At 42.3% G+C, this 16,894-nt stretch overlaps 1 protein-coding gene across 1 annotated transcript in view; it reads right to left on the reverse strand.

The window, feature by feature from the left end:
- PDE11A (phosphodiesterase 11A) overlaps positions 1–10,262 on the reverse strand; it is a 381,258-nt gene extending 370,996 nt beyond the window's left edge. The window contains exon 1 of the mRNA XM_032855980.1: positions 9,307–10,262. Within this exon, the coding sequence (XP_032711871.1) occupies positions 9,307–10,218 (912 nt within the window). The 5' untranslated portion in view covers positions 10,219–10,262. The remainder of the gene's footprint in view (positions 1–9,306) is intronic.
- Positions 10,263–16,894: the final 6,632 nt, after the last annotated feature.

The raw sequence follows: 16,894 nt of genomic DNA on the forward strand, positions 1-16,894 counted from the left end.
TATGGAGTAGACATGTCCAGACATATTATTCCTTTATTATAGCTGAAAACACTAAGGCAGAACTGGGAATAGAACTCAAGATTATCTCCAAGTCTAGAGCATGTTCTATTACATGCTGATGGCTTTTACAGTTTAACAAGATGATTAGTAATTGATGAATTCATTTCTCAGACAAATGGGCTTAATCAGGTTGTTTAGGGAAAAAATTCCATTAACTGGTCCAAAGTCATCTCTTCCCTGTTAGGTGTGTTTGGTCCAGATTGCCTCCTATGGAGTTTCTTCTGGGAAATAGCATATTGGGAATAAACAAAACTACTTGGACAGAACAAGACAGCCAAATACCAATATGGCATTTCTGAACTCATTTTCAACAGATTTCAATCACTATTTTCTGTATGCTGATGAAATTCAATATTCAAATCAAAGATGGGTATTCCCACCTGACTTGGTCTCTGTACACACTCACATTCCCAGTGAGTAAAATAAGAAATAACCTGATGACTCTGGATAGTCCCCATTTGGCTCTCCAGAGGCTCTTGGAGAGGCTCTGTTCTGTGCCAGAAGGCTGACTGCTATGAATCGCTGTGTCAGGGAGGACTCCCTTTGCCCTCTTGGTTTCAACCAACCCTGGGTTCAACCACTGAGTGACAGTGACAGGAGATGAGGGTGTGAGGAGGGTAACATTTCCCGGCTCCCTCTCCTCCAGGTCATGCTCGTCAGTGGCTGAGCTCCTCTCCCTCGGGCCACAACTCTGGCTGTGTGGCCCCTCTCCCACAGCCGGAACTCTCCCTCAGCATTCTGGTAGTTGCCCCCTCCGCTTCAGATGTAGGGGTGGTGGTTCATATCTACATACCAAGGGTAGTTGTATTGTTTTACCATTAGCTACTTTGTTATTTCAGCTGGGAGGAGGGATGGAGAGGTGGTGTAGCAACCAGCCCAGTTTATTGATGCTAACTATAGGGAATAGAAGGGAAAAAGATAGCTCTCACTTGGACATGTCCCCATGGGCATCTAATAACTATATCTGGGAGTGAGCAGTTTGTAAATATAACCATCTCAGAAGTTGAATTTTTTGAGACTTTTTCAGAGTATGGGAAACATAAGAAATGTAATCAATAAACCTGGACGTGCAATGTTGTTAGAAAATAAATAATTACAAGGTTAGTCAATATAATCTCTCATGTCTGAAAGACTTTCAGAGAAAAATTCTAACATCTATTAGACCTTATCCTGGAAGGAGTGTTTTAGCTTCAAGAAGTTGTACTGAATGAATGAGGTAATCATCAGAAAACTAGAAAATTCAGTTAGCCAGAATGGCCATGCTCCATCTTATGCTTTGGCCAAGAAGAAGTTGGCAGCGGGCTCTTGCTAGTTTAGTATTTGGTTAGTGGCAGTCTATTTTCGCCATGGTTTCCACATGGAATGAAGTAAAATTTAAAAATAGATAAATAAATAAAAATGAAGGGGCTAGGGAGACAGGGGTCCAGCAACCAATAAGAAGATCTGATTAATGCAGACAAGCAATTCAGGTAATTAGCCAGTTATCTGGGCTTCATAAGCCCTATTTAAAAGAAAAAAAATCTACAAGGGATGCCTGGGTGGCTCAGTCATTAAGCGTCTGCCTTCGGCTCAGGTCATGATCCCAGGGTTCTAGGATCGAGCCCCACATCGGGCTCCCTGCTCAGTGGAAAGCCTGCTTCTCCCTCTCCCACTCCTCCTGCTTGTGTTCCTGCTCTCGCTCACTCTCTCTCTCTGTCAAATAAATAAATAAGTAAAATCTTTAAGGAAAAAAAATATACAAAATCAGGTCTAAAGAGTAAAAGACGTGCTCAGGGGATGAATTTCCTGGTTTAGCTCTCTAAATGGCTTGTGCAGTCTGAACTTTGTGCTTAGAGGTGGTTGAACTGACCACATAAAGGGGGTATCAGCGTAACTACTCTGTTGAAAAGATTTGCACTAATCCATCTATGACCTATTGCAGAATATGAAGTGAAGAAGTCACAATCTCGATCTTGAGGAATTCATGGTCAAAAGGTCACCTAGTATCCAAACAGTAATAATACTATGAAAATAGAAATACATTAAAGCACTATGGAAGATCAAAGAGAGAGAAATCTTGTCTAGTTTGGGTGGGATGGGGCAGGGATTAGCAAGTGCTTCATAAAGTGGGGCTTTGAGGGGTGAGAGGATTTAAACTGGCAGAGAAAAGGAGAAGGCAAAGGGACAGTTGTGAGTGTGCGTATAATAGTTAGTGGTCAGTAGAGGCCACACCGGGGATGGTGGGCCTGAAGGCTCTGCGGTCCAAAGATCTCCTTTGGAATCCCATCTCTCTCACTACTCACCACCTGAGTGACTTTGAGCAAATCACTCAACCCTTTCAAGCCTCAGTTTCTCCTTCTGTAAGAGGAGGGCGGTAATAGCTACCTCTGGGACTTGTCAAGAGGATTAAACAGACCATGCTTGCTAATGAACTAATGCCTGTCTCATAATTAGTGCTCCATAAATAGAGTTATTATTAATCCACAGTGGAGTTTCAGTTTGCCTTCTATCATTATGCTTAAATTCTTAAAAAAGTGACACCCTTAAAAAGCTCTCAAAGATTCCTCATTTTTTCATTTAGATAAAAAAGATTTCTTGTACTAAATTTGCAGCAGCCTAAAACTATATGTTATGATGGGAAAGAGAATTTATGATTAATGTATAAAACCACTGTTTAGTCAGTGACATCAACCAATTAATAAGAAACCATTGGAGTTATAGAAAATGCACATTTTTTTTAACACCAGGAGGACTTCTTTACTATTTTAATCCCCAAAATAAATAAAAATAAATTTAGCCTGAATGCCTATAAATGGCCAGGAACCAACGTTTCTCCTAAAATATTAGAAACCCAACCCACTCTTTTATGACTAAACGGCTTCTTTTATGATTCAAATTCCACTTTCCAAAAGAACGTGGTTATATTGCAAAACACCACCCTTAAAATAAGTAACTAAAGTGGCAAGTAGTGGACGTCAAGGATCTGGTTGACTTTCCTGTAAAACAACTCAAAGCTATTTCAGAGGAAAGCTTCATGTGACTTTTCAACACTATAATAAACATGAAACACTAACTTCCAAATTAAGCCAGGCTTGCAAATAAACAGGTGACCCAAACCTCAGGAACCAAAATAAACTGGTCAGATTAGTAAACATTTAGCTTATGGGTTGGGAAAAAATTAAGTTAACCTTAAATTACCTCCCCAGGATTCTGTAGGAACTGTACTTCTCTGTAATCTATCCTCACGTACAGAGCAGCAAAAGTAATTTGTCACTGTGTTTATCATGATCATGTGTCTGTCAGGAGAGGGGCTGAAACAGCAAATGCTTCCGGATTCAAGCACAAAATCAATTCTGGTTCTGGCCTAGTGAACATGTTTGTGGGCTTAGGGGAGTTTTGAAAATGCTATGTGCAAGGCTGAAGTAAAAATTCAGGTAACTGCTTTTAAGTGATGGGGTGGGATCAACGTCTGCCTTTTAAGCAAATCTCAGCAACTCAATCACGGGACCACAGACCCATGTCTGCCAGCAGTGGCTCATCAGGGAATGAAGCACACTCCTCACTGAATTTCTAGGTAAATGAAATCAATCCCTTCTGAAGCCAAACACATTGAAATGTAGTTATTTTAGTGGAGCATATTCTAAAGTGAAATTCACTGACAGTGACTTATAAAATATCATTATTCATATTCTTATTAAATACACAGAATAAATATGGCAGTATAGTAGAATGCGTTCTTAAATACAACTTGGGGATCATTTTTTGTTTGTTTTCCGTCACTTCTCGTCAAGGATAAGCAATCAGCTCTCTGCCCTTCTTGTATTAGGAGACAGCAAAGCAAGATTTGAATGAGAAACTATGGAGAAAGTATAGTCCTGGAAGAAAGGAAGAAAAGCACAGAAATAGAAAAGCACAATCCAGGCATTGAAAATGGCACATAATTTAATTAGAATGGAGCTGAGGCCATGTGAGAGGAAGCAGTAGACACTAGGCTGAAATAAAATTGAACTTCCCCACCTAACACTCCAAATGACTCAGACTCAGGGCCAGCTTCACGGACACGTGACTGGTACAGTTGCCTAGGGGCCGCCTGCTTGAGGTTTAATGCTGTACTGTATGAAACCCTTAACAATTTTATCTTTGAATTTGCGCTGAGTGAAGTCCAATTGAGCAGTGGCGTATGACCCTAAATCTTGAAGCCTTGGCTCACCCTCAGTCTTTGCCCGATTGCCTGCCCAGGACTGGTTCTTGGTCATTTACCCATGCTCTGTTGTGTCCTGGGCCTCCCTTGGCCTCCCACCTCATCACCCTCCCCTTGTGACCGGGGGCTACAACCATGTCGCCCTGGTTGAGTGAGAGGCCAATACCCCACATCTGCTATTGCCCTCTGCTCCTGGTTGGGATCTGGGTGGGAGTGTGGGGAGGGTCAGGTGCATGTCCCATATCAGCATAGAGAGGAGCAAGGTTGTGGTCACCCACAGCCAGAGCTGGCAGCATTATGACCAATTAGGCAGGGAATTCAATGAGGGCCTCTTCTCTATCCCTCAGAGTTTCTCAGCATGGAGGTCTGAAATCACGAGGGAGCTACCTGTCTGCTGTGGGTCGAGACAGCATACACTTGGGAAGAGAAGATTAACTTCACCCCCAGCCAGGCTCCTGCTTTACCATTTTGTACTACACTCCACATATTATGTAGCTGGCTCTACTTAGAATCTTTACTCACCCAGCTTCTCTTCCTGTTATTGATAACTGTGTCACCCTTCTCCATATCACCCAGGGTATTACTAACTTCCCTTCCTCCTAGCCCAACCCCACACCTGCAGAACATCTTCCTTCTGTCCCCTGCTGCCCATTCCTGCTGTTCCTGCTTTAGTTCAGTTGTTCATCATGGCTCCACTAGACCATCATAATAGATTGTTAATTATTGCCATAGCTTTGAGCCTCCCCCCGTTCAATCCATTGGCCACTGCCACTATGTGACCCAAAACACCACCCTGGTCCTGCTAAAATGTTTTTAAGGGCTCCCTGTAAATCTTGGTCACTGACTGTTAGTAAAATTCAAATTCTTTAGTCGGCATTCAAGGTTCTTTCTACTTTTGCCCTCATCTTACTTTTGCATGTTCATTGTATAGCATGGGCAATACTCTGGCCAAATGAAACCATTCACTGTGCTCTATACGCATTTTGTACTTGTGTATTACTGTCTCTCTGCTGAAGCCATTTTGCTGCACCAGGATCAAGACCTCCAGGTCCACAACCATCTCCAATGGTGAAATCTCCCATCCAAGTACTAACCAGGCCCGACCCTGCTTAGCTTCCGAGATCAAACAAAATCGGGCGCGTTCAGGGTGGTATGGCCGTAGACTCCAATGGTGAAATCTAACCCTTTTTTCAGTTTGATTGGCTCCTCCTCCATGAAGTCTTCCATCATGAGGCCAGTCATAATGGGACTCCATTCTCCTCTGTGACTTACCATTTAGTTTGCAACATTTATTAAGTACAGCACTTGGTATTCACTTATTTGTGTATAGTATATGCCCCTCAAGTATAAATGTTTGGAGGACACATATCATGTCCTTTCACCGTTGTAGACCCACAGTCCCCCTACCCAGGCCTTAGTCCCCCTACCAGGCCTTAGGTATAATGCATGCTCGGTGTATGTTTGTTGGAACTAATGAATAAATGAATCTGTAGTGTAAACAGATGAGGTTTTCTGAAAGCCTGGCACACCTGCAATCCTTCTGCGTCATGCCCTTTCCTCCTCCCAGTTCACCTAACAAAACATTTTGGCTGCTTTTCAGACCCAAAGCCCATCAAACACCTGTATTGTCGTTATCAACACTAACAAAAATATCATCTCACACTTTTTTTAATGTTTAAAGTGCTATATTCTGAATGCTCAGAATAATCTCAAAGAGAACACCTGTTACTTGAGTGCTCTTATTTTCAACCTCTTGAGGGCAATTTTTTCATTACTATATTAAAGTGGGCTGTTAAATAACTTATAACTGTTGGAGAAAAAAAGGTAAATTACAGTCACTATGATCCATACAGGATAGCTAAAATGAATTTCTATCCACTTGCAGTTTTTTTTTCTTCTAATTTCAAGTCAGTTTTTTTAGATGAATTGAGGGTTTTTTTGCTGTCAAAACTTGTATTCAACTTTAGCATTTCATTAGTCTACTCTTGACTCCAGAATGTCATGCTTATTATCATAATTCCAAAAATATCTTTAATGCTTTTCCTCACCCATATTCTGAACCCACGAAAATCATGAGTCTAATTTTCAAATGATCAAATTTTGAAACTCTGCATGTAAAATTTTCACCTCCAGAAGAAGAAAAAGAATGCTAGCTGAATCTGAGCAAGAAACACCTTAAAAACATAATAACAAAAACAAAACAAAACAAAACAAAACCAAAAACAGTTAATAAAGAATCAGAGAGGATGGTTATATTTTTACAAAGAAACTTCAGAATGTTTATATATGATCAGAATCATACCAACACTGTGATAAAAGAACATGCATTTGAAAGGTTGTCAGTTTCCATTAAGAGAAATCTGTAAGAGACAGAAATGGAAAGGATAGGGGGAAATGCTAGAATTTAGAAAGGATGCAGCATTAATACAACTTCATAAAAGTTTTATATTGTATGAGTTTCTAAAAGGAACAAAGCATAAAACATTTGATAGGATAGGACAGTGTCAAGTGTTATCAATCACATTTAGAGGAATCTGAAGTAGAGGGTAGAAGGGTAGATATTTCTAACTTCCTTGAATGTAAAGATGGTTCTAAAATACTTAATTTAAGGATGGAACATGGCTCAGGGCTAGAGTAGGTTGGTCAAAATTGCTGAGTCCACATCTCAGTCCCAGATCAGGAGAAAAACAATTGAAAATGAAATAAAGAAAAAGAATTCTAGCAGACTAGTATCATCATTGTCCTCATAAATTGTTACAATTTCCTGAGCAATTGCAATGTGGCAGGTACTGTTTTAGGGGCTATAATGCAATACTCATTTTACTTTCCAAACAATTATCTTATCTTTGCCATATAGATGTTATTATTCCCATACTGCAGATGAGAAAACTGAGACTTAGAGATTAAGAAATTCTCCCAGGTGTCACTCATGGTGACTACATATTATGGTGTACCATAACAAAGGGGGAAAAAAGTAATTTTTTAAAAGAAGAGTAGCATAAAAAATGAAGAAAAACACACCAAGTTAAAAATCTAGAAATATATAATAGAAGCCAGTGTTGAAAGAAAAGAGAAACTTCCTGACCAGGTCGAAATGAAGACAAAGCATGACACAGACAGATCTCAAATTCTCAGCCAATATCACACCCTCCCCCTGCCTGCCTTTTGCCAATCCTCCCAACAACCTGGTCTTCTCCATAGCCATCGCTGCCACCCTGGGGACTCTCCCTTCCCACTGTCAGCTTCGAAGTATCAAAGGCAACTTTGCTTTACATTCTGACCAGAATACAAGTAGGGCCCAGAAGAAATATCAGCTGCTACAAATCCGATTGTCTGTAACTCTGGTAATACCTCTAGCCACAATCCCAGGCAGCAGGAGGACAAGCCAACTGCTGAGGAAGCTGGGGTTTCTGCTCCAGAAGAAAAGATGGTTATGGGGACAATATTAAATATAAGCTGGGAGTTGAAGGAGGAGAGCAAGAAATAAAGACTATAGAAATGGGAGAATATCAGCTGGGGAAGAATGAGAAAAGTAAAGGCAATGAAGAGAAAGACTGCAGTTCTGCGTTCTAACAAGTGCCATCCAACTAGGAAGGGATTTTTTTTTCCCCCAAACATACAATAAGAATGTGGAATTAATGGGAAGGAAAATACTTTTTGATTGTTCAACTTTTTATAGAATCTTCAACACAGCAACTGTTAAATGTTTTCATTTCTTCTTATGGCTTTTCAAGATCATAGAGAAACAGACACTTGTGAAAGTTCACTCATTGGTTGCTTGACCTAAATCTATCAGCCTTCAAGAGGGTATAATGAATAAGGCACCTAATCAATAACAAAAGGTTAATGAAGATGGTATTTTGACAGGCATCTCCGACTATGAAAGTGTTATACTGACAGACACCTCATGAAAATGTGAAACTCGGTTTTAGTCCAAACTATTCCATTTTCTATGTAAAACTGTCAACTTTCAGATGAAATAGAGAAAATTTTGCCTTCATTGTCCTTCCCACCACTATTCGCTATTCTGAACAACAGCTACCAAACTCTAGAGAAACGGGTAGCTCTGTTAGACCGGAAAGAAGTGCTCAGAAAATGACCATAAAACTTTCATAACCAAGGATGAGAACTTGTAATTCTCAGGAACCCTGATGAAGTCTCATAGACACCACACCCAGTTTCATCATATTCAGTGAAGAGGCACTACAGAAATTAGAACTGACGGGCTTTTGGATTTGGCATCTAAGATCAAGTTCAAATCGCCGTGAAAATGAAAGGCTTAGCAATCCCAGAAAACAGCATGTTGGGGTTCCTTTTCCACTTGAAACTAGCTTGTTTACCCTGCTGATTGCCTTTGGAGTTGTTTAAAAAAAATTATCAATATTTATTTGTTTCAGAAACTAAAAACCTACTTGCTCAGTCCTGTCAAAAGCTGCCTGCCGAAAATGCTATATTCAAACCTCAGGATAAATAATCCCTCTATTTGTCCAACCTTTCTAAACTCAGTAACAGAAACAATTAAAAAGGCCCATTCTTCCTCTGATTTTCCTCCTCTCTTCTACTTCCCTGCCTTGAAACATATGCAACTTTAAGGTAAGGGATGTGAAAGTAGTTTGGTACTTTGTTTCCTGTCCAACTTCAAAAGAGAATGAAACTTATTACAGTCCCAAAAGACATCAGAGACACCAACATCCCATTTTCTTCAGACTAACACTAGTATTCTGGAGCAGACATTTTTTTCAAGCACCTCACAACTGCAGTCTAAAACCATACACTGATATGCTTAAAGACAAGGAATCTTGACAGAGAAACAGGTAATATTATTGAGTGCAAAATTATCCTTGTGACCTATGAACTGTTCACAACCCACTGTGTGTTAGGAAAAGACCATTATATCAAAGATGGTGTAGTAACATTCCAACTGGTCTAAACTCAGAAGGAATTTAAGTAGCAAGATTGGTATTGTAAAGAATCTAAATTAATGTGTTCCTGGATGCCAAAGGGTAACAGAAGGCTTAGCTTCCAAGCCAGTGGGGCTCTGGAAGGGGGACAATGCAAAGTCCTACCTGGTAGGCATCAGGAATGTTGACCGTTTCTCCATGCTCCCCGACATAGCCAATGATGCCTTTGCCCCAGGGGACCTGCACCTCGTTTGAGTTCTCTGTGCTGCTGCAGGGCAGTAGTGGGGTTCCTGCATGCACATCAAAGAATTTGGAGACCAAGCTCTTCTTGCCAGCAGCTGCCCCTTCCACCAGGAAGAGAGAGCAGCGGTCAGCGTCCACCATGAGGCAGACAAAGATGAGGATCTTGTAGCTCAGGCTGGTAAGGTCAAGGTCATTGGAGATATCCTTGACCAGTTCCAGGAAGAACTGACGCTCATTATGCTTTTTGAGGTGGCACTTGTAGTCCATGGCTGTAGGGGGGTACTGAGGCAGATTCACCCTCGATTCCAGCAGGGCACTGAGAATGTGGGCCGTGGTGGGGGGCAGGGAGCTGGCCTTCCGGAGAAGTGCCCTCCGCCGCACACTGCTCAGGGGTTCCTGGGCCCGGGAGGTCACCTGTTCATCGTAGGTCCTGTTCACGTGGATGGCCTTGGAGCGAGCAAAACTCTTCCTTAGCTCTTTCTGAGAAGCTCTCCGCTGCAGGCTCCCATCGCCCCGGCTGCCACTGGCCCAGCTGGGACTTAGGGGAACCCCACCACAGTCCCCGCCGCCCGGAGCAGGCTGGCTGTTGGCAGAGCTATTTGGTCCATTGCCACCACCAACACGGCCGCTGCCTGTGCCACCACTGTGAGCCACATTGCTGGTGCTGGCCACTGTGGGCCTTGTGCCTAAAGCCCCCTGACTCTCCTGGTGCCTCTGCAGCCACTTCTCCACCATCTCCTGCTTCCCCTTCCGCATCAAGTAATCTTCGAACAACTCTGGGTGTCTGTCCAGGAAAGTTTCCACCTCCCCAAAGTCCAGGTGGGAGGCTGTCATGGTCCCAGACACAGCTTTCACTGCCACTCTACACTTGGACCGAATGTTTGCCTACCCTAGCCCTCTAGCTGGTGCTGCACATGTCTATCCCCACCAGTATTCCCAGCTCGGTGCGAGATTCTGCGGAGCAGCTGGGAGATGCCCCTTCCTTCGGGCTCAGAGAGTGGCTGGCAGGAACCCCACCCCCTCGTCCTGCTACTCCTGCTCCGCACAGGTGCCCCCACGGAGCTGCTGCCGCGGCCACAGTTCCGTCTGGAAAATCGGAGCTATAGCTGTCCTCGCTTCGGCTGCCGCCGCCGCCTCCGCTGCCGCTGTAACCGGATGAGTGGACCACTGTGAAAGGGAGGTAGGGCAGGACACGCCCCTGAGTGAGGCACGGAGCCCGGAGGGAGGAAAGGAGTGGGAGGAGGGAGATCGGGCGCCGGACCAGCCAAAGTCCACCGCCCAGGATGCCAGGCGGTTCCTGGAAGAGTCTTTGGACCGCCGGAATCGGCGCCTGGGAACGCGGCCGACTCCTGATTGGAACACGATTAAAGGGGGAAACGCAACCTTGTTCCTTCCACCTCATTCCTTCCTTACCTCCCCAGCCCTCCCAATTCCCCACCCCTTAATCCTTCAGCGTTTCCAGGAGGCCCCAGGGGAGCCCAGTGGGAGCCCAAGTACGAGGAAGTGTTGGTGTTTTGCAGGCATCACACCCAGAACCTGACTCTGAGGAAATGAGGATGCTCAGGGAAAGGGGGGATTATTTTTCTGGGATGTGACTGTGGATCGTTGGTTCCTAGGATTCCTGGGACTGCCTGCTAATACTGCCCAGCTCCTGTGGGTGGTCAGCAAATATTAATGGAACTGGATTTCCCCGAAATAAGCAAATGAAGTTACCCATCTAGCTTATGATTTTAACCAAATTCATGGACCTGGGAGAGTGGGTAAAGATGGTACATGGAGGGAGGATGTAAAACACAGTTCTTTGGATTAGGGCTACCTTGCCTGGCAGGGGCATATAGCAAGGTGGACTTCAGGGCCTCAGGGGGCTTCCTTCCAAGTCAGTCCTGCATGTCATGGGTAGTTTCTCTTCTTTTCATGAATGACTAACCATATCTTTCTTCTTTCCCCACTCAGTCTGACAAGGCTACCAATGTTCCCCTTCCTACCAACACCCTAGATCTTGTGGGTAAGGATTTCTCCTCTCTGAGAAGCTTTTCTTTCTCCAGACCTAGGGATGATCCAGATCTGGCTTGTTTCAGCTAGTAAGACTGAGAATAACATCAAGTTTCCATTGGGCCTTTTCCAAACCTAGTGGTTAAATGTAGGTGATTTTCCAGGAAAGAACAGCAGGCTGATAACACTTTCTTAATGCTCAGGGGTCTCCTCTTTGGTGAGAAACAAAAGCAGACTGGGAACTATCCAGTTCCCTGGGACAACAGGACAATCCAGACATATCCTTACAGAATGCCAGCAATGAGAGTAATTGAGAAGAGCTAGAGAGGAAGCAAGCAGTGACTTTACAGTGCTGCCCTGTGGCAGACACACACAGAGGACTTACACATTAAGTGTAAGTCCTCTTACAGTAATCTTACAGATTACTGCCCAGAAGATGTCCTCAGAGCTAAGCATACAAGGTGTATCAAGCATTTGCTATGTATTGATCCCTTTATTTTCTTAAAAGTAGGCTCCATAGCCAACATGGGGCTTGAACTCACACCCCTGATATCAGCATGCTCTATCTACTAGCACTGATCAGTTTATGTTTTTTTTTAAATATTTTTTTTAATTTATTTGATAGAGGTAGTGCACTTGTGCATGGCGGGGGGGAGAGGGGAGAGAAGGGGCAAAGGGAGAGGGAGAGAATCTCAAGCAGACTCGGTGCTAAGCCAGATGCAGGGTTGGATCTTATGATTCCTGAGATCATGACCCAAGATGAAATCAAGAGTTGGACGCTTAACCAACTGAGCCACCCAGGCACCCCAGCATTCACCACTTTAAATTAAGAGTTTTGTTTACGGGCACCTGGGTGGCTCAGTGGGTTGAGCCTCTGCCTTCGGCTCAGGTCATGATCTCAGGGTCCTGGGATCGAGGCATGCATCAGTCTCTCTGCTCAGTGGGGAGCCCACTTCCCCCTCTCTCTCTGCCTGCCTCTCTGCCTACTTGTGATCTCTCTCCCTCTGTCAAATAAATAAATAAAATCTTAAAAAAAAAAAAGAGTTTGGTTTATCCTCGCAACAGACTTATGAGGTGGGGCATCTTCTCCTACTTTAAAGATGGAGAAACTCTGAGAAGTTGAGTATCATAACCAAGGTGCACAGTCACTGGGTGCCAGAGCTGGGGTGCAGATCCATTTAGTTTGGCTCCAGAGTGGGGCACACTCTCAGCCACATCACTGGACTGTCTTCCACCTGTATCAGCTGAATCCTAACGGTGCCAGGATTTAGGCTCATAACAGAGATGCAGGAACCAGAGCAGAATGTTCTCTAAACACTCCTCTAACAGCACCAGGAGTTGCACACAGGAGGAGGAAATACTCTTATTCAAAAATTCCAAATTTCCCAGCTTAGTTAGCATGACTAAGAACATGGCCTTGGTGGGGCACCTGGATGGCTCAGTTGGTTAAGCAGCTCCCTTCTGCTTAGTTCATGATCCCTGGGTTCTGGGATCAAGTCCTGCATCAGGCTCCCTGCTCAGTGGAGAGCCTGCTTCTCCCTCTCCCTCTGCCTGCTTGTGCTCTCTCTATCTCTCTGTCAAATAAATAAATAAAATCTTAAAAAAAAAAAAAAAGAATATGGCCTTGGCACTGAAAATGCAACTATGAACAAAACAAAGACTCTGTCTTCATGGAGCTTACATTATGGTGGGGAGACAGTCAATACACAAATAAAAAAAAATAAATATACAGAATAAGAGAACATTGGTGATAAGTGCTGTGAAGAAAAACAAAACTTGGCAAAGAATTAGATAAAGGGATAAGGCAGTGGAAAGATCTTTCTGAGGAGGGGACATCTGAACAGAGAGCTGATGGAAATGAGGGATGGTTATGTTGATATCTGGGGGAAAGAGCATAACAGGTAGAGGAAGCAAGTGCCAGAGTTAAGGGATGCAATGTATTTGGAGTATTTAAGAAATAGGAGGAAGACCACCTAGGAGACACTGACTCAAGCACAAAATATTGGTAGTTTGGAGATGTAGGTTGCTAAGGAAATAGTGGTGATCAAGAATTAAATTTTCAAAGACAATTAGCACAATGGCTTCTGCATAGAAAGTACTCAATAGATGTTAGCTGTTGTATTACTTTTATATTATCATTGTTATCATCCTAAAGTGATCGTGTACGGAAGCCTCAATGCACGTGATCACGTCTCTGGTAACTTGAGTGGAACATCAGTAAAGATGGTCAAAGTGGCATGCTGGAACTGGCTTGCAAGGGCTTACAGAGCTTATGTTAGCCTCTCTTTCCAATTCCATGTTCTGTGACATTATGCAGCTTGCAGTCATCCATGATGGGAGTATTTATATGATAGATATTAAAAATGCTACAAATCAGGATTTTTTTTCCACGTTGCTTGTTGTTAAACATTTACCAACATTCGGTGAATACAATTCAATTGTTCATCGACTTATGAATGGATAAATAAAATGTGGTATATCCATAAAGTGGAACATTATTTGGCCATAAACAAAGGAAGGATACATGCACTGTTTAGGCTACAACTTGGAGGAAATTTGAAAACTTTAAGCAAAGTGAAAGAAGTCACTCACAAAGGACCACATTTTGTATGATTTCATTTATATGAAATGTCCACAAGAGATAAATCCAAAGAGACAGAAAGTAGACTACTGGTTTCCAGGAGATGAGGGGAGAGGAGAGAGAGGAAGCAGATGATCACTAATAGGTACAGAGTTTCTTTTTGAGATAATGAAAATAATGTTCTAAAATTAATTGTGGTACTGGTTATACAGTTCTGTGGCTATACTAAAATCCATTGAATTGTACACTTTAAACAGATGAATTGCATGGTATGTGAATTATATCTCAATAAAGCTGTTATAAAACAACAACAAAAAAAAACATTTAACCAGGACAAGATTGGTCATAATACAGCAGCAATGTTGTACATGGAGGTAAGAAAAGCACTGAGCATCCTCAAAGAAGGGAGAGAACAGCCCTGGTCTGCTTGGAAACAGGTTTCATAATTAGCCATTTCTTTAACCCCATCTTCCATGTATTTGTTATAAAAGCAGTTGTTAGCATTTATCATGTTCCAGGCTCTTAGAGGAAAAAGAGACTAAGACAAAACCTCTGCCTTTGATTGAGTATCTTAGAGTCTACAGCACCAAGAGCAGTGGGAGTAGAGAACACTGGGAAGGGTGGAAAAATGAATTGAGCATTTGTGGCTTGGTCTTGAATTGGCTCCAACCTTTTCCCTGGCTTGGTCTATGAGGTTACTGAAGGAGTCAATGGTTGGGGAAGAAAGTAAGAAGGTGGCAGGGAATGCTCATAAGATAGTCCAGAGGGCTGCGATGGAGGGCTATCGATGGAGGGCTATATTATACACATATAATAAGATGTATGTTGATGTGGCCTCAATTGCCATCTCCTCTTCATTTTCAATTTGTAGAATGGTATGTGTATTAGTCGTGGTGCCAAGAGGAAACAGAGCAAACTCAAAATAATTTCAAGACGGTTAATTTATAAGGAGACTGATTACAAAGGTGGAATATAGGTAAACCACTGAGGTAGGGAAGACACTTGGGACTTAAGGCAAGAGAGGAAGTCACCAGCCCCAGACCTGATGGGAGGCAGAAGGGTAAGGTGACCAGGACTCAAAAGGACAGAGGCTTATATAGTAACAACTGCATTCAGAGGAGTAGTGACAGCCTATCAAAAGATATCAACAGCTCAAGTTGACCTCAAAGGAGGAATATCAGAAATAAATACCTTGAACTCATTCTCCCTCCCTCCTATCATGACTAGACCCAGTTAGAAGCTAGAATGTTAGAACAAGCTAGAGCTTGTTCATAGAATCCATTTCGGTCATCCTTCCCAGGTAGAGAGTAGCAGGGACAAAGAAGGATCTGTATAAACTATGGAGGGACAAATGGAAAATATTTGGCCCAATATGGAATCTTGAAGATGTCCCCTTATGAAATAATGGATGCTATAGCTCCAAACAATTTTCTGCAATTCTGCCCTCTTCTCTGCATAATTCTGCTAATTCTACCAAAACTGTCTATAATAGATTCTATAACATTTGTAGTCAACAGAACCCTACTGTAGGACACTAACCCTGAAAAGTTACGCTATTGTGATGATAAATCAATCAGCTCAAGGAAGAAGCTCTACAGACTCCCACTCTATCTACCCCATCTCCTCTCCAAGACAGAACTATTGCCACTAAGTAGCCTCTCATGGGAAAATGGAGAAGATAAAAGGCCCTTCCCACTTACAGTTTTCAAGAATAAGGTCTTCCTTTTTGATGCAAGTATTCATTACTTTATCACTGCCATTGTCAATTAGCATTTATTGATTGATCACTCTTCCTGTCAAAGCACTGGTTCACATGCAAGATAATTTCTGTTATTCCAAAGGAGGCCCATTACATTTTAGCACGAGATGAAGCTTCAGAGATCATCTAATAATCTATTTTCACTTTGCACACATGGAAACTGAGATCTAGAGCAGACATTTAACTCCTCCAATGTCATCTGCTAAGCACAACCTCTGATCTGCTCTCGGTTCCATCCCACCCTTACCAACAATCCAAACTTGAAATCAGTATCTTGAAGCCCAATGAATTTCTGTCTCCTAAGCTTGTCTCCTAATTATTCCATCTCCTAAAACGGACTTTCACTATGTGAACAATAGGCATCATCAAATAGGTTGATGCGATTTTCAAAATGAACCATTGACTTCAAAAACATTTAAATGGACATATTATTATTTTAGGAAATAGAGGTCCATGGGATCAGATTTTTTAAAAAGGGTTATTCCAATTCCAAAAAGATTAAAGTTCTCAAAACTTTAAGTTCCACACAGAGATATTTATATTTATCCTTACAGGAATTTAATATTGGAATTTGTTCATGGTATATGCCAAATCCAAAACCTGAGGAGTTATTTGGGGTTTTCTAAGAAACAGAACCAATAAAACCAAAAAGTATTATATCCATATACATACATACAAACACACATTTATTATAAGAGAGTGGCTCACATGATTATGGAGGCTATGATATGCTGCCAGCAAATGGCAAATCCAGGAAAGCCAGTGGTATAATTCAGTCCAAGTCCATAGGTCTAAGGCAAAAGAATAATATAAATCCCAGTCCCAGGGCAGGAGAAGATGAGAGGAGGTGTTCCAGCTCAAGTGATAAGGCAGGAAAAAGGGATGACTTCCCTTTTGTTCTATTTAGGCCTTCAATGGAATGAATGGGTGGTATCTAATCACAATGGAGAGGGCAATCTCCTAGTCCTCAAATTCAAATGTTAATCTCATCTAGAAATACCCTCACAGACACCCAAAACAATGTTTAATCTGGGTACCCTGCTGCCTACTCAAGTTGACACATAAAATTAACAATTGCAGATACCTTACCTGGTTTTAAATTTTGTAAGCACTTTCTTCCCCCATTCTATTTGTGTAGAATCTTAACATTTGCCTATATTTAAGTCATTATTCCCTAT

This window comes from Lontra canadensis, unplaced genomic scaffold, assembly GCF_010015895.1.
Source record: "Lontra canadensis isolate GAN:19392208 unplaced genomic scaffold, GSC_riverotter_1.0 scaffold11, whole genome shotgun sequence".
NCBI lineage: Eukaryota > Metazoa > Chordata > Mammalia > Carnivora > Mustelidae > Lontra > Lontra canadensis.